At 36.6% G+C, this 18,717-nt stretch overlaps 1 protein-coding gene across 9 annotated transcripts in view; it reads right to left on the minus strand.

Annotated features, from left to right (window-relative positions):
* NOL4 (nucleolar protein 4) overlaps nucleotides 1-18,717 on the minus strand; it is a 289,083-nt gene that overhangs the window by 67,952 nt on the left and 202,414 nt on the right. For all 9 annotated transcript variants that reach the window (XM_024580310.3, XM_024580311.4, XM_053912816.2 and 6 more), the window contains one exon: nucleotides 6,796-6,909. In XM_024580310.3, the coding sequence (XP_024436078.1) occupies nucleotides 6,796-6,909 (114 nt within the window). The remainder of the gene's footprint in view (nucleotides 1-6,795; nucleotides 6,910-18,717) is intronic.

Consider the following 18,717-nt stretch of genomic DNA (forward strand, 5'->3'; position numbering starts at 1 on the left):
GAAGTTAAAACAAGCTTTTAATGAGCATATGTTTATAAAAACAGCTAAAATCCTTATTTTTGTAAGAATAAGGCAAAAATTAAGGGCACAAGCCTTGTATGTATTAAGAGCTTTAAAAATTTACTGTTTTTTTTACCCAATTCTCATAATTTACCCTTAAGAAATAATTGGCAAAGAATTCTTTTCACATGCAAATTATGCAAAAAAATCAATACTACATGATGAAGGATTAAGTGGCTTTAAAAATAATCAATAAGATTACATAGTGATATAGCAAATACTCATAACATTAAGCTAAATGGAAGGAAACAGTGTGTTACTATTCTGCTTTTTCTTTTTAAGCAGAAAGTTTGGCATAGAAAAAGTAGAAAAACTATGCTATAAAATCAGGGATGGAACTACTAGTAAATTGTATTCCTTCCTATATATTTATTTCCCAAATTATCAAAAATAAGCCTGTCTGAAAATATTTTTTTAAACTCAACAATAAACAATGTTTAAAAGCATAAGGATTGGGTCAAAGTGGGGGCCCGTCCTGAGCAGCTCTGTGACCCAAGAGCTCCCAGCCTCGGTGTCCCCACTTGGTTAAAAGTCATGCCAATTACACCAAACAGGCTTGCGAACCCCTGCACAGTGTTACGCCATACATGTATTGCTGTTGCTATTAGTATTATTATTAATCAGCAAAATAAAGCCCATTCCAATTAGATCACTTGGAAAGTACATTCTGTCTCAAACAGTTTAAAATTAAACATGTTACAAAGGAAATACAATATACTCCAAGAATCACCATAGACATTACTTTGTTTTTCTTATACAGTATATTTTCTTTTCGGATAAAAGGGATACCCTGAAACACATGTTGAAAGACTCAAAGAGATTTTTCTCCAAAATACTGTATGTAAAAAAGGAAAATAGTAGGAGTGGAAGAAAAGCTGAGGGTAACTGAGAGCAGGGGCTTGGGCGTGTGGCTGCAAGGCCACAGAAATAGGTTCAAATTAAATCTCAGTTACTATGACATTGTTTGAACTTAAGGGTGCGAAGTCTGTATGAAAACTGACATTCCACTTAGAGGGCTGTATTTTAAAATTGGTACTATTACATTGCTTTTAGTAACATGCCCACTCCTCAGCATCCTAATGCAACAAAGGAGAAGTCACTAAGAGACACAGGTCGCCTCGAATTAACCCCCACTACAGAAAATGGAGGAGCAGGAACTGCGGGCTTCCTGAAGACCATCAGATCCTGGGCCCAGGGTTTCATGCTGGTTTACTAGCTGTGATTTTGTTTTGTAACTTAGTGATCCATCAGTTTTCAGTATTTTTTTCCTGCTTCCTCACCTTTTATTATGTCACAAGCAACTAATGTGCCATTTCCTCTCCCCCCACCCAGTGTTCTTTTTAATAGAGTCAAAGTGTCACATCACACCCTGCCATTGATTTCCCATCTGTCCTGTGACCACAGTGTCACCCTGCACTCCGGCTGCGTTGTCCTTCCTGAGGGCTATATGTGCTGCATTGCTGCTGGGGAACCCCTTGTCCATTGGTTTAATGTGACCTGGTCCATAGAACTACGCCCTGATTTGATCGAAAGCACTGAATAGAGAAAAGACACTAAAGAAACCTTCACGTTATCCATAAACTTCAGCCAGCCTGGGAATACAATATATGTCATCTCTCAAAAACAGCAAACAGATGGGAGTAAATCACCGGAAAGTAGCTGGTTGTAATCTCTCTCACTTTCTGTCTATTTAGACAGGTTGTAAACAAGAACATTAAGCTACCTTGGTTTTTAAGGAAATAGTAATGAAAGAATGTCCAAATAATAAAGGCAAAGAAAAAGACAGTCTTTTAAGCTGAGCTATGTCACAGAATTGTAAAAGTGAAGTCTGACATTGCCCATCTTTTTGAATTGTCAGAGTGTGGAAGAATATCCTAGATAATATAAAAATCCTAGATTTCCATGTTAACAGGAAAGCAATGCTAAATATATTCTGTAACACATTGCAGACTGACCCCAGGTCTGTGAAATCTGATTCCTGAGGCAGCAAAGGCACCTGTCCTCGCCACTGGCTTGCTTCGGGGCTGAGGCTGCATAACAACAAGCCCCCTCGGACTCTGGTGCAAGGCGCACTTAGGTCATAAGGCATTTAACGCATCCAAACACCTTTCATTTCATGGCTAGAAGAGCACTATAAAATGCAATTATTTCACCAAGCTTCTTTAACTCAGAAGGGCCTACACATTAATAGGCCTAGATGTGGCTAACCATGGGCGGCAAGCAGTAAGATGTGTGGCTTTATAGAATCCAGGTTTTAACTGTCCAGTTTATGAACTTCCATGTGCCTACAGAAAGGTGGGGGCCCAGGGAGGAATCTCTGAGTCACTGGCAAATTCTAAGAATTCTGAGTCAGGTTATGCTCATAGCAAAGGATGATTTCATTGCCAACACCCAAAAGAACTCTGCCTACCTCTTCTTGGGCAAAAGGAGGGCTTAGATCCAATGAGGACAGGGTGCCCCCCATCTCTATCCTGTGGTGGGGAGCACAAAAGCAATTGGTAGAAGCCCTTGTGTGGCATGCCAAATGAAATTTATAAAATTCATAGTAGGAATAAGGAGTTTATATATTTTAGAATATCTTTAATATGGTTTAAAATAAAGCCCCCACATCCTCACAGACACGTCCCCTAAAGCAAGGGACATAAAGGAAAGAATAAACAAATGGGACCTCATCAAAATAAAAAGCTTCTGCAGGGCTAAAGAAAACAGCATTAAAATGAAAAGAGAACCAACAGTATGGGAAAACATATTTGTCAATGATACCTCAGACAAGGGCCTGATCTCCAAAATATATAAACACAACTCCACTCCAGGAAGACAAACAACCCAATTAAAAAATGAGCAAAGGACTTGAACAGACACTTCTCCAAGGAAAACATACAGAGGGCCCAGAGACATATGAAAAGATGCTCAGCATCACTAGCCATCAGAGAGATGCAAATTAAAACCACAGTGAGGTACCATCTCACACTGGTCAGAGTGGCCAACATAAATCAACAAATGTTGGAGAGGATGCGGAGAAAAGGGTACCCTAGTACATTGTTGGTGGGAATGCAGACTGGTGCGGCCACTGTGGAAAACAGCATGGAATTTCCTCAGAAAACTAAAAATGGAACTGCCCTTTGACCCAGCAATTCCACTGCTGGGATTATACCCTAAGAACCCTGAAACACCAGTACAAAGGAACCTATGCACCCCAATGTTCATAGCAGCACAATTTACAATAGCCAAGTACTGGAAGCAACATAAGTGCCCATCAGCAAGCGAGTGGATCCAAAAACTATGGTACATTTACACAATGGAATTCTATGCAGCAGAGAGAAAGAAGGAGCTTATAGTCTTTGCAACAGCATGGATGGAACTGGAGAGCATTATGCTAAGGGAAATAAGCCAGGCGGTGAGGGACAAATACCATATGATGTCACCTTTAACTGGAACATAATCAACAGAAGAAAGAAGCAAACAAAATATAACCAGAAACATTGAAGTTAAGAGCAATCTAACAATAGCCAGAGGGGAGTGGGGAAGAGATAGTGTGGAGAGGGGTTTTCAGGAACTATTATAAAGGACACATGGACAAAACCAAGGGGGAGGGTGGAGGCAGGGGAGGCAGGTGGGTTTGGCTGGGGAGGGGTGGAGGGGTTGGGAGAAAATGCAGACAACTATAATTGAACCACAATAAAAATAAATAAAGCCTCCACAAAACCAGTGCTCATAGTGCACAACCAAGCCCCTGGATGACATGAAGCACGAAGTTTGTGGCCTCTTTCCAGCTCATACTGAGACAAAAACATCATTTTTGGAATACCTTTGCTTCTGGGGAATCCTGGTTGGCTAGTTATAAAAGAGTGCAAAAATCTTTGTGAACAAAGCAGATAGTTTTCCAATAGAAAACCATATTGTCAGAAACTCTGTGAGCAGAAGCACAAAGGATGAGTGTGAAGAGGTTGTCCCTGAACATGGGCTTCCCCTCGATGAACATAAATGAAGAGGTACAGGACTGTGGAGAGATGGCAAGTGCCAGCCTCACGTAAGTGAACTGATACCCTGACTTGCTCATGCAGCTGAGCAATCTTGTATAAATCACCCCACTTCTGTCAGCCTCTGTTTCCTCAGATGTAAACAAGAATAAGAAGACCTGCTCTCATGGGGTTGTGGAAAATACTAAATGAAAGAAATGTTGCAAAGTGCCTATTAGGTTTCCAATAAATCATAGGATGTATTTTTGTCATTTTTTTCCTCTCTCTCATGAGTCCCAAAGCTCATTAAACCCTCTTAGGGCCTGGAAAGAACATTACCATTAGGAGTGGGGACAATCCTGGGCATCCCACATTCCCAGGTGATGAAGACCTGCAATAAATGACCACTGTGTATGAAGACGCACAAAAAGAAATAGTTAGGATGGGAAGTATGGTCAAGGACCATTGGTCCCCACCCATTCTCATCCTAGGACAGTAGTAAGAAGCCATGCTCCTCCTCATTATTGCTAGCAGTTTGTCTTCAATGGGTAGAAGCTCTAGGAAGCAAATTTGAGCTCAATTTAAAGACCGTCATACTGATTACAGCTGTCTGACAAGTGGACCCATGTTTTAGTAAATACTAGATCTTTAGTACTGGAGGTGGAATTTCCCTGCTGCTTTAAATATGCAAGCAAATGGTGAATATATATTTAACAATATATAAAATTACTAAATGTGCTATGCTGTCACATTCACTGCCTCAACAAATCTCCTAGATAAACCTATGAATTTGATATTTGTATCCCCATTTTACAGATTAGGCCAACAGTGGTGAAGTAACTTACTACATATCGATGGAAGACCAGCTTTGGGGGATACTGCAGAGTGCTACCGTAAGTTAGTACATAACATGGATTAATTATAACAACTCTGTATGACTGAAACTATGCAGGGAGATTCTAGTGTGTAGACTGGGTAGATACACAGCAAGATGACAGCCAGAAGGGCCCACTCAATCTCAGAATCCTGCCGTTGCAATTTCTAGAATTATCATCTCTCAAATAGATGTAGTCTGAGTTTAAAACTCCTATGTACGAAATAGTACTATTAATGCTTTTTTTAAAGTTTTACTTGTGTCAATGCCACAGAAATGCCACAACATCAGTTAAAATCTTCTTTTCTAGGCTGAATTTATTGATGCTTACTCTGTGGCAAGCAAAAGCTAAGTACATAACATAAATCTGTCCTTTAGAGCTCTCACAACCACTCTATAGGATTAGTACTGTTATTCTCGTTATCTTGCATATGAAGAAACTGAGCCAGAGAGAATTGAAATAGCTTTCTGAAGAGTAGAGCTAAGAATCAAAACCAGATGTATTTAACTCCGCAATGTGCAATCTTAATCACTATGCTAAATGGTAGGGTGGGCAAAAGGAGGTTTACAGTTGTTTGTATAAAATAAGAATAAATAATAATACAAGAATAAACTCTGGGTTTTGCATAGTCACAACTATAAAGCGACTTTTGCCTCACCCTGTATAGTGTTATAACTCATTTTTAGTAAAATACATTTTAGAGTTTAATAATGATAAAAATCTCAGCTGGGGACACCAATATATGAATAAGTACTGTTGGCAAAGAATTATTAACAAATTCAAAATCAGCTTTCTCATACACATTTTATCTGAGACTAATAGTATTTCTTATTTAACTAAAAGCTTCATCTTTTGCATTAAAATTATTACCACATGCCATATTAATAATAACCACATAAAATTTAAAACTAATGCCATTCTGAAAAACCTTTTCAATATTCTAAACCTGGAACAGAAAAACGTTTTTACTATTCTTCTATTTTCTTTGAATCTCACTGGTTCACAGGAAACACAAAATTGGATTCACCTTTACTCTGCTTACCCCAGTCTCAATTAGAGATAGTGAGAACTCGGATCATTTGTTGTAAAAATAATTACAGAAAAGTATGTAAGAATACTTTTTACATATAGAAAAGTATGTAAGAATACTTTTACATGTGATTTAAATTATGTTACAAAATGGGTCTTTATGAACCATTAAAGAGGGCTAGAGAGAAAAAGAAAACCTGACATGAGAAGGGGAGGACACATGGAGATAAACCAAGGGCAAACCTGAGTGAAACATCAATGAACAATAAACAAAAAATACATCCACACCACAGGATCTTAGAAAAGAGACACAGAAAGTTGATACTTAATGGGTACATAGTAAATGATTCATTAATGAGGAACTATGTCCAGGATATAGATTTTCATTATTTTATATTCCTATTTGATGGATTTCCTGTCTTTCAAATTATGCTGTGCCTTTCCCATTCCCAGCACAACATACTGGCATTTAGCAGTCAGACCACAGGGAATTAAAGAGCAGTTGACATCCATTAAAAATGAATACAATCAGGTCAGCATCATAACTAATCAGGTAAATTTCCAAAACTGTAAGTGAGCACTTAGAACCTCTTCTCTGGATAATCAACCTTCAAATAGGATGCTAAACATAGTTTCCACTCACTAACTTCCCAGCTGTCCTGTTTTCACCACAGAACATTTTTGTTGTTACATCCCCACTGACCTCACGAACATGCATTTTCAAGTTTAAATTCTTATCATAGAGATGCAAAAACTCTATCTTTGTGTACTTTACCATCCAGTAAACCACTTTTGCTCTTCTACATAAATTGGACTAAATTAACCATATTTACTGTAGCTGGTGCGCACCAGACCACAAGACTCCGGGGTACCTGTTGTCTATCCAGGCGCATCCTCTTGGCGGCATTTCTACTCTCACTCTCACAGGCTGAAGCCAAGATACTCTCTGCAACTGCTGAAGTAAGGTGGGAAGGGATAGGTCGAGACTAGAAAAAAAGAGAGAGAGAGAAAACATGAAAAAATTATTAACAGTATCATTCACAGGCCAATGCTCTTCTCAGAAGAGCTCACAGGATGTGCAGGAGTATCCATTTATTTCAACTCAACTTATTTCAAAAAGAGGAGGCAATGGAAATTGCAAAGATGAAAAATGAAAGCTAGTTAAAGGTTAAAGCTCTAGTTGCTACACAGATCCATCATTCGTTCCCCTAACTCCATTGTCACAAGTATTCAGTCTGGGCCATTAAGCTGGAGTTTGAACAGGCAGCGGAAAAACTGCTGACCGGATTTTGCAAATAAAACAAGTTATTTAGTTCTCTTATAACATATGACAAAACGAAACAAAAACAAGTGACAGGGCTGAAACAGAGTTGGAAAAACTTGACAGACACTCAGACCATGTCAAACAATATTAATATGAAATATTATGAAGATTTACAGTCTAAGTTGTGACAACTGATATGATAAAAATCCTCTAAGACACTTCAGTTTGAATACAAACTAAAAAGTCAGAAATAGAACAATACTGATATAACAAAAAATTGATGTTTTAGATATGAGATGTGTGTGTGCCTACATGTTTTATTTATAAATGAATTAATATTAATTTAATAGTACATTTTAAAAATCCATCTATGTAGCCCACATGTAAATTAACTAACCCCCCAACTAAGCTCATAACTATAAATTGTTTTCAACTCTCCATATCATTTGTGATAATCTGAAAGATTTCTATTCTCTTTTATCATTACATAAAAAATTATCTAACTGAAAGATGAAGTACTTAATGATATTGAACAGTTTTTTTGTCATTTTTTGTTGTTATCCTATTACAGTTGACTACTTTTCTCCCTCTTTGCCCTCCTCCACTCCCACAGTCAATTCCCACACTGTTGGCCATGTCCATTGGTCATTCACACATGTTCTTTGTCTAGTCCCTTCCTCTTCTTTCCATGATCGTCCCCCTTCCACCTTCTCTCTCATAACTTCCAGTCTGCTCCATGTTTCCATGTCTCTGTTTCTATTTTGTTTATTAGTTTACATTGTTCATTAGATTCCACTTACAGGTGAGATCATATGGTATTTGTTTTTCACTAACTAGCTTATTTCTCTTAGAATAATATTCTCCAGTTCTATCCATGCTGTTGCAAAAGGTAGGAGTTCCTTCTTTCTTTTTGCTGCATAGTTTTCCATTGTGTAAATGTACCACAGTTTTTTAATCCACTAATTTACTGATGGGTACTTAGGCTGTTTCCAGCAATTGGCTATTATAAATAGCCCCGCTATGAACATAGGGGTGTTTAAGTTCTTCTGAACCGGTGTTTCAGGATTCTTGGGTATATTCCTAGCAGCAGAATTGCTGGGTCAAAAGGCAGTTCCACTTTTAGTTTAAGGAAATTCCATACTGTTTTCCACAGTGGCTGCACCAGTCTGAATTCCCACCAACAGTGCACTAGGGTTCCCTTTGCTCTGCATCCTTGCCAGCACTTGTTGTCTGATATATTAATGATGGCCATTCTGAGAGGTGTGAAGTGATATCTCATTGTGGTTTTAATTTGCATCTCTCTGATGGCTAGTGATGTTGAGCATCTTTTCACGTGTCTATGGGCCCTCTGTTTGTCCTCCTTGGAGAAGTGTCTATTCAGATCTTTTGCCCATTTTTTAATTGTTTTTCTTCCTGGTGTTGAGTCGCATGAGTTCTTTATATATTTTGGAGATCAAACCCTTGCCTGAGGTATCATTGGCAAATAAGGTCTTCCATACAGTTGGTTGCCTTTTAATTTTGATGATGGTTTCTTTAGCTGTGCAGAAGCTTTTTAGTTTGATGTAGTCCCACTTTTCTTTATTTCCCTTGCCCTAAGAGATATATTGGCAAAAGTATTGCTATGTGGGATATCTGAAATTTTACTGCCTATGTTTTCCTCTAGGACTTTTATGGTGCCATGGCTTATGTTTAAGTCTTTTATCCATTTTGAGTTTATTATGGTGTATGTATAAGTTGGTAGTCTAGTTCAAAGTTTTTACATGTACCAGTCCAGTTGTTCCAACACCATTTATTGAAGAGGCTATCTTTACTCCATTATATGCTCATGCCCCCTTTGTCAAATATTAATTGACAGTAAAGACATGGATTTATTTCTGGGTTCTCTATTCTGTTCCATTGATCTATGTGTCTGTCCTTATGCCAGTACAAGACTGTTTTGCCTTGTAGTATAGTTTGATATCAGGTATTGTGATCCCTCCTACTTTGTTCTTCTTTCTTAAGATTGCTGAGGCTACTCAGTCTTTTCTGGTTCCATATAAATTTTTGAAATATTTGTTCTAGCTCTGTGAAATATGCCATTGGTATTTTAATGGGAATTACATTGAATCTGTAGATTTTTGGGTAGTATGGATACTTTAATGATGTTAATTTTTCCAATCCATGAACATAGTATATGCTTCCATTTATTTGTATCTTCCTTAATTTTTCTTCAGTGTCCTATAGTTTTCCAAATATAGGTTTTTGGGTTTTTTTTTACCTCATTGGTTAAATTTATTCCTAGGCACATTATTTTTCTTGTCACTGTAGTAAATGGGATTTATTTTCCAGCTTTTCTGATATTTCATCATTGGTGTACAAAAATGCCTGAATATTAATTGTGTATCCTGCTATTTTGCCAAATTCACTTATCAGGTCAAGTAGTTTTTTGGTGGAAACTATAGGGTTTTCTATGTACACTACCATGTCATCTGGGAATAATGACAGTTTTATTTCCTCTTTTCCAATTTGGATGCTTTTTTTTTCTTTTTCTTATCTGATCACTGTGGCTAGAACTTCCAGGACTGTGTTGAATAAGAGTGGTGAGAGAGGACACTCTTATCTTGCTCCTGATCTTAAGGGGAAAACTTTTAGTTTTTGACCATTGAGTATAATGTTGGCTGTAGGTTTCTCATATATGACTTTGCTGAGTGTTTTTATCATAAATGCTGGTGCTGGGTTTTATCAAATGCTTTTTCAGCATCTATTGATATGATTATGTGGCTTTTGTCCTTCATTTTGTTTATGTGGTATATTACATTAATTGATTTATGAACATTGTACTATCCTTGCATCCCTGGGATGAATCCCACTTGATCATGGTGTATGATCTTTTTAATGTATTTCTGAATCCAGATTGCCAGTATTTTGTTGAGGATTTTAGCACCTATGTTCATCAGAGATATTGGCCTGTAGTTTTCTTTTCTTGTTGAGTCTTACCCAGTTTTAGAATTAGGATGATACTAGCTTCATAAAAGAGTTTGGGAGTCTTCCTTCTTCTTGAACTTTTTGGAATAGTTTGAGAACAAAAGGAGTAAGTTCTTCCTTAAATGTTCGGTAAAATTCACCTGTGAAGGCATCAGGCCCAGGGCTTTTGTGTGCTGGGAGTTTTTGGATTACTGCTTCAGTTTCACTAGTTGTCATCAGTCTATTCAGGCATTCTGCTTCTTTTTTATTTAGTTTTGGCAGGTCGTATATTTCTAGAAATTTGTCCATTTCACCCAGGTTTTCCAATTTCTTGGCATATTGTTGTTCATAGTAATTTCTTACAGTTCTTTGTATTTCTGTGATATCGGTTGTAACTTCTCTTTCATTTCTGATTTTATTTATCTGGGTCCTCTCTCTTTTTTGCTTGATCAATCTGGTTAAAGGTTTGTCAATTTTGTTTATCTTTTCAAAGAAACAGCTCCTGGATTTATTGATCCTTGACCAGTTTTTCTAATAAAGGTAAGTAAATGAAAGATAAGAAATAGCATGAAAATTAAACCAGATGAGATAGCAAAATATAAAATTACAAAATAAAAGTTCCTTTGGGAATCCAGCATATTCATTGGTGTGCCACTTTATGGTCTTCAAAGTCTCAATCTAAAATATGTAGAGATGCCATTTTTATTCAAAGCCTCTGAACTAACAGATCTGCTTCTTTTTCTGTAAATGAATTAATATGATCATAGCTTTATGGTACTTGCTTCATTTTGCTAACTCTGGCATGTAAAGTGTCATATAGCAAATTGAACCATGTTTTTTATGTTTCAAACAATATTCTAGAATGGCTGAATTCAGGCCACAGTGTTTTAATAGATACTCCTCATTGGAACCTGTCTAGTGTAGAAAGAGACCAGAAAATAACTAGTTGCGGAACTAGGTAGTAGTTTCCATAGCTGCCTCAGTGAACTTCCTCCTGCCTCCACCCCAAAACAGCCTCTGTAGACAATAGGTAGGAAAGGAATAGGGTACAGTTTCCACCAGCTAACCCTGTGAGATGTCTGAAATGATAGCTAGACAATTTTGACAATAAGGCATTAGGATATTTTGAATGTCATTTTTACAAAAGAAAGAGAAGAGACACACTGAGATAGAAGGAAAAATGAAGCAGCAGCATTTTGGAAAAGAAATTTGAAAGCTAGGGCCATGTGCTGGAAAGAGAGGAGGGTTAAATGAGTTAAACCTAAAAAAAAATTGCCATAAATATATAAATATAATTTTAAAACTCATATTGTTTCTTGATTCCAATCTGTACTTTGATGAGTGTGGATAAGATACTGTAGCCTAGAATAAGAAATATATTAATATAGAAAACCAGTGTCTCATTAAAAGATGGGTACAGTAAGGCTCAAAATGATAATCTAAGCCACATAGGATTTAGGTACGAAACGTCCTTTTCAACTGAATTATGTTGCAATACTGGAATAAGAAGATTCCATTATAGGGGAAAAAATCCATATTTTTGACTGTAGCTAGTATTGTCTAGACAGAAGTGAATGTGTTCACACCTTTATAAACTATTATATTAGACTCTTTATCTGGGTTCTAGAGACTGAATTAAGAGAATCTGAATAAAATAATTCTTGATAACTACATGAAATTCAGAGAGATGTACTTCTGTTCTTTATTAACTTTATTTTTCTCTCTTTATTAGGTAGCTATTCAAAATTTGGAATAATTTTGGAAGTATATACATAAGTATATATTATGAACATTTTTAGACTGAGTAATAAACATAAAAATTCCTTAACAGCATAAAAATTGAACAGAGAGAAGACAAGGCAAAATATCCCTTCAATTAAAATCAGTAGCATTTCTTTTCAAAGGCTGCTTTTTTAAAAGATAAAATGGAAAATAACTTTTATTAGAATAGTACAAGTTGTTATACATGATAATTTATATAATTTTCATTTCTGAGAAAATCATACAGTTGAGTCTTTCCCAGATATATTAAATTGGTCTCCTTGAAAGCTAGAATAAGTGGAGCTAAATATTTTTAAAGGTCACTGAATAACCTAATATTTCAAGATTTTAGAAAAAAATCAACTTCAAGATAAAGTAATCATGTATGGTTTCCTATTAAATAGGAAAAAAAATAAGTAGAAGCAAAGATATATGATTAGTAATTGCCAGTAGTTAAATAGTATCATTTTGAAAATAGAGTTGTTCTGAGTTTATTGTAGAATTATAATTTAGTAACTGCAAAGGTCTGTAGAAATTATTTGGAACAAGCTTCTTCTCTTAAATTTGAAGAAATGTATACCCCAATAGATTAGGTAATTTGCCAAAGGACAAATTGAACTAAATATTGAAGCCAGGTTTCATGTCTCCCAATTCTCAACTGTCTCATTCTCTTTACATAATTTATCATTAATAATATAAACTATTAATAATATAGAAAGATCCCGACAAACTGCTATGCTCAGCTAACACGTAAGCCAACAAAGATAGCCCTTTGTGTGTAAGTGTTACACCCATAGTAACTGATTCAAGCTCATTAAAGAACAGGGAAGAATGAATTAATAAAACCTGTATTACAGTTTAAAGAATATACATGTATTTTTCAAAGAATCTATTGTATCTCAAGTATATAATAAAATATTTTCTTCCAAGTAGGAAGAACTATAATTTAATCTTAAAATTAATATTAATAACTCATTGTGTGCTTAGGATGTGCAGGCATTAATACAGAAAGCTTAGACTCATTATCTAATTCAGTCTTCCAAACAACCCTTGAGAAAAGTACTTATATATTATTCATATTTTAGGAAAAAATAAATTGAAGTTATGAGAGGTTGTAATTTGCCAAAGATCACACACCCATGCATGTGGAAACACCTGGGTTGATATCTAAATCTGATGATAAGTTGGGGATAACCCATAGTAAATAACCGCATGTTCTCATTTTATAAGTGGGGCCTCCGCGAGCTTAAACAAAGCTAGAGCTCTAACGTACTACACGTTTCTGCAGAGGAATCCATTTGGAGCAAAATTCCCTTCACATTTAAGTACAGAATATATTACGATCTCTCTAAAATCCTTCTCTTAAAGTGACTGAAATCCTAATATATCTCATTATTCATTCTTTAAAACCCTCTTCACTGAGAGCCCAAAGGTAAAATGTCACTTGTTCTGTCACATGTTCTAAACGGACGCAACCTAAATTCTCAAGATTTTCAGGTTGGAACAACCGGAAATGGCAGGAAACTACTGTACACAAAACAGAATAAAGCTGAGTTTCATACCCAAAGTGAGGATGATGAGGCAGGCAGAGAAGTTCTTTCTCTCGAGTGAGAGAAGCCTACTAAAAATGCCCAATGAGCTCACAACAAACACTGACGCTCCTCAAAACACACAGAGCGCAGTTATGCTGCACCAGTTATGTGATACTAAATAAGGAAGTCTTGCTGAGTTTTACTCCATAATTTGGCCTTTATATATTTTTATAGCTCAAAAGCACTTCTACTAAGATACAAGGAAATTAATCAAGTTTGCTCCTTAGAAAAACAATTTTATAATAGAGAAATTTAAAACTGTTATTTAGTCTGAGTTCTTAGACCCATCTTCATGGGAACTCTCCTTTCCTTTACCACTTTTACTAATATAACACTTATTCTAAATATCTCTGCTTTTAGGTCTTCCTGGCGGATAATTAGCCAAGTGTGTTAAGGGTTGTAGTCACAGATTCCACCAGAGACAAGGGCTGGAGATTTCCTCTCACAGCAGTAAGGGTGGCCACGTAACACAAAGCTCCACGCAATAACCTGAGAGAAAAACATTTTGACAAAAAAATTCAATGCAAAAAATTCAAAAGATAATTTATGAAAATAATACTTCTGGTTGAATATAGCTCAGAAAATATGCTATTTATTAATATGTAATATTTTAATATATGTATTGGGCAAAATAATGATTCCAAATGTCTGTAATCTTATACTCTACATGATTTATATCGAGATTGAGAAGATTTTATACCTATTTCTTTCCCAGGACATAATACAGTGCTAACTACCCCTCACTAATTATCTCTTCTTAATTAACTGTCATTCTCAACTGGGAAGAGCTGATCTTTCCCCAGCACTGTCCTTATCATAATAATTATCTATGCCCAAATCAGTGGTGGCTGTTACATTAAACAGATGGCTAAACTGTCACACGGAGCTTTTGGAGTTCAAAAAAATCACATTTTAATTGGGGACTTCAGACGTGATTGCTGTTGGCACAATGTAAATGTGTTTCCTTATATACATGTAAAACGTACCGCCACACCAACAAACTACTCCAACTTTTGATCTTAAAAGTACAAACTAAGCAATGTTAGAGTCCTTTGAACTTCTGCTGTATATGTCAGATGCTTTAGGATTTTTAAAATTACGAAGATGTACAAAGAAACAAAAATTGTAAGACTCTATTCATGGGCTAGTGTGCAATGGTTTCCAGACTCTAGCGTTTAGGTACAGCTCAATTAAGTATTAGATAAGACCAGACGGAGAGCAGTAGTGACATCCACCCAAGACTGTAAGTAGAATGAGCTCTTTCAGAATAAAGAGAGCAAATTATTCAGTAGTCAAAGTTTAGGTATGGCCTTAAATTAAGATTGTTTCTATTAATCTTGTTATTTTAAAAAACTAAATGATTTAAGAATTCTGTCGATTGGATGATATGCATATTTGATCTCCCCCAAATGGTATGTCTATACCTAAAGGTATAATTGTTACAGGCTGAGTAGAAAGTCTCAGCTTCTAGGCCTTGGGAGTTTAGGAGCTTATGTAGCTTCATTTCCAGACATCGGTGGAATAAAGTAACGGTTTAGCAATCTAAGTCAGATTGGCCTGGATATTACTGTGTAATCAACCACTTGCAATCTGTCTGACCACTTTTGTTATTTAATTTTCTGATTCTCACTTATCCTGCCAAGTATCATTATCTTTATTTTCATGAATGGCAAAACTGAGGTTCAGTCAGTAAGTTTGGAATAAAAAAATTATATCATAGGTCACTTGTTAAAATTACTTCCATGAAGAAATGTACACAAAATCATTGATACCTTCACTTATTTATTCAACGAACTTATTTAACAAGTACTTTCTATATGTCAGGAGCTGAGCCAAGTCCAAAGATATGGGGATAAACAATACTGTCTCTACCATCACAGAATTTACTGTACAGGCTAGTACAATGCCTAATATGTAGGGTATAACACACACCAAATAAAGCATGTTTATTAAAGGCTCTCAACCTTTTATTGGCAATTTTGAAATCCTAATATTGTATAAACTGAAAGATTTTTCAACAACTTGGGGCAAACTCAGTTGGCATAAAAAAATGACATGAGAATACTTAGTCTTTTTCCTACTTTGCATGCACATTCACATATGTGGTAGAAATAATATACTTGTATATGGAATGTTTTCACAGACCCCACTGTCAGTGTTATACAATAAACAGAATATATATGCTATCACGTTTCCAAAACCTGGGAAGTTACTAATCCTGAACCATTGAGCCAAGACTTCAAGTAAGGGTGGTGAATGTGGACTAAAATAGCAGGTCAACGCCCTTAGCTCCTCCTGTGTGGTTTGGTGGAAATTATCAGCCAAGCGTCTCATTGAATTGACCCTGCCACATGATGTAGGGCTGGGCAATCATGGGAGCTCATCATGTATTCCCAGGGACTCATATGACCCAAAAGGGCCAATCCAGGTCCTTTTATGGTATTAGACAACCAAACTGAAGCTGGAAGACTGCTTTGGGATTATACATTTTAAGAACAGAGGCTAAGAGTTGCTGATGGTGAGATTTCCCAACAGGTAGTGAGGATCCATCTGAGGGTCAACCAGTATACAAGAGAAACATAGTTAATGAGAGAGCATCAAACATTTGACATTTGAGCCCTGAGAACTGTATGTGAACCACTGGGCTTTCTAGTTTCTTGAGAGAATTCTCTTGACTAATTCAAAAGGAGTTTTAAATGTGGTGGTTTTTTTTGTTTTTAATTCTAATTAATCTTCATTGATGGTTTGATTATAAATACTTTAATATGAAGTAATGCTGTATGCTTTGACCTTGATTTAAAAATATTATTGGCCTTTCATAATGATATTTCACAAAAACATAGGTAATATTATAGCTGATTATATATATGCTTATATGCAAGGTCTGTCCAGAAAGTATCCATCCATGTATGATGAGAAAGAGACATTTATTGAAAAAGATACAAGATACAAGAAACATTGTACATAGGACAATGATACTTCAGTCCCCTTCAAAGTAGGCACCTTGGGACCTCACACAGTTCTCCCAGCATCTCTTCCATTATTCAAAACATTCTACAAAATCCTTTGTTGGAATTGCCATCAGCTGCCCCATTGTATTTTCCTGAATTTCATCAATGGTCTGAAATCTCTTCCTTTTCAAAGGTGATTTTAGTTTTGGGAAAAGCCAGAAGTCACAGGGCGCCAAATCTGGGCTTTGGGAGGGGCTGAGTCACCTGGGTAATTTGATGTTTTACCAAAAAACTCTGCATGAGATGTGATGCATGAGCAGGCACGTTGTGGTAATCTCGATGCCAATCCCAAGTTGCCCAGAGCTGCAGCTATTTTCATCATATTGCATTTCTCAGCTGACAAAGAACACCGAGGTAGTATTCCATATTAATTGTTTGGCCTGGAGGGACATAGTTACGATGGACAACACCTTCCCAATCAAAAACACAGTTAACATGGTCTTGATCTTACTGTCCCTTTGCTGCACCTTCATCAGGCTCAGAGAACCAGGCTACTTCCATTAGGATGACTGGGCCTTCATTTCCAGATCATAGCCATAGACCCATGATTCCCCTCGGATTATGACCTTGAGAAAATCTGGTTCATTGGTAGCAGTTTGAATTAAGTCATTAGCAACTGCAGCATGATGTTCCTTCCACTCTGGTAGCAGAAGCCACAGAACAAATTTTGCCACATGTTTCATGCCAAGAACCTGTGTCAAAATCTCAGACACAGTAGTTTTTGGAATCCCCAGTTCAGCTTCTAGTTCTTGCACTGTCAGTCGCTGATCTTTGTTGATTGCAGCCATGACATGCTCAACATACTCAGGTGCTCTTCTTGATGCAGGCCTTTCAGAACATGGATCACTTTCAACAGGTTCTCGATCATCTTTAAAGCATTGTGCCACACTTTTATTTGCACTGCACTCATTGCATCATCCCTGATAAGCCTTGTGAATCATCTGAATACTTTATGCAAAGGAATGTTCAAGCTAATGCAAAATTGATGCAGATTTGTTGCTCTATGCACTCATTTTAACTATGATGCCCACACAGTACACATGGTCACTCAACGGTGTCTACCACCCCTACTGACTAGTACAGTGAAGTCGTCATTGTTCATGCATGCACATTGCAGTCCACTCTGCTTGGCTGCCAGGTTACGTCAGTGTCGCGCAATCCATTCTTGTTATATTAACAATGTCTGGACTTTTTCTGGACAGACCTTGTACTTACATAGTCTCATAATTAATACCTAAAGTCCAGTTTAGCTGATGTCATAGGACAGTACCTCTGGTTAAGGCAGGATAAAGGAAGTTATCAACCAAAATGGCATGTCTTCATGTTTAACTAAATGTCCATTTATTTAAATCTCCACGAGGAAACATCTTTTAATTCTGAAAATAAGCGACTATATATACTTATGATTATTGGGATCATGGCGTCTTTTCCCTAATAGTTGACATGTGAAACCTAAAACTGTACAAAATCATATTTAGACACTAAATGTCACTACCTATTCACACTAATGACCAAATACATGAAAATATTTTTAAAACTGTTTCAAGAGTTAAAAAGAGAGTTGACATTAAATATTACATAACCGTCTACTTTGGGGGAAAATACTTCCTAAAGATTTAAGATACATTAGGCTAGAATTTCAGTCAGCAGTAGCTTTTCAATTCAAATACCAATTGCAGGACACTGTGAGGCACACAGTACATAGTACAAATTAGCTTGTCTCCCAACAGGTTTCTGCCACAAAGCAACACACGAACAAATATCCACTCACTCATCTTTCATTCAATAATTTTAATTGAACTGAACATGTACTGAGCAGTTTTCACGAGCCACTGATTGCACTGTATGCGACATTGTGGGTGATAAAGATACGCACAAATTAAGCAGCACAGGACTCAAGAAACGGAACTCAGTATCAGGGAGCTAAGGTCCATACATAAGTAAAAGTAATATGAGACAGAATAAAATAAAACTACAGGTATCACAAGTAAAATTTGCACACGGAAGAGAGAGAGATGTACAGCTGCTCTTAGCTAGAAGTGTGGATTAAGTAGACAAAGACATATTTGATTCAGTTCTCCAAGTAGTTCAACAGATGGAGTCAGTGAGGCCTTCCCAGTACAGGGAACCGTGGCATAAAATTTCAGATTAGATTGCATTTTATCATGTTCCTCAGATGCCATGTACTGGGCGAGGCAGGAGTTTTTTACGTTGTTATTTCAA

The sequence above is a fragment of the Desmodus rotundus genome, chromosome 10 (assembly GCF_022682495.2).
Source record: "Desmodus rotundus isolate HL8 chromosome 10, HLdesRot8A.1, whole genome shotgun sequence".
NCBI lineage: Eukaryota > Metazoa > Chordata > Mammalia > Chiroptera > Phyllostomidae > Desmodus > Desmodus rotundus.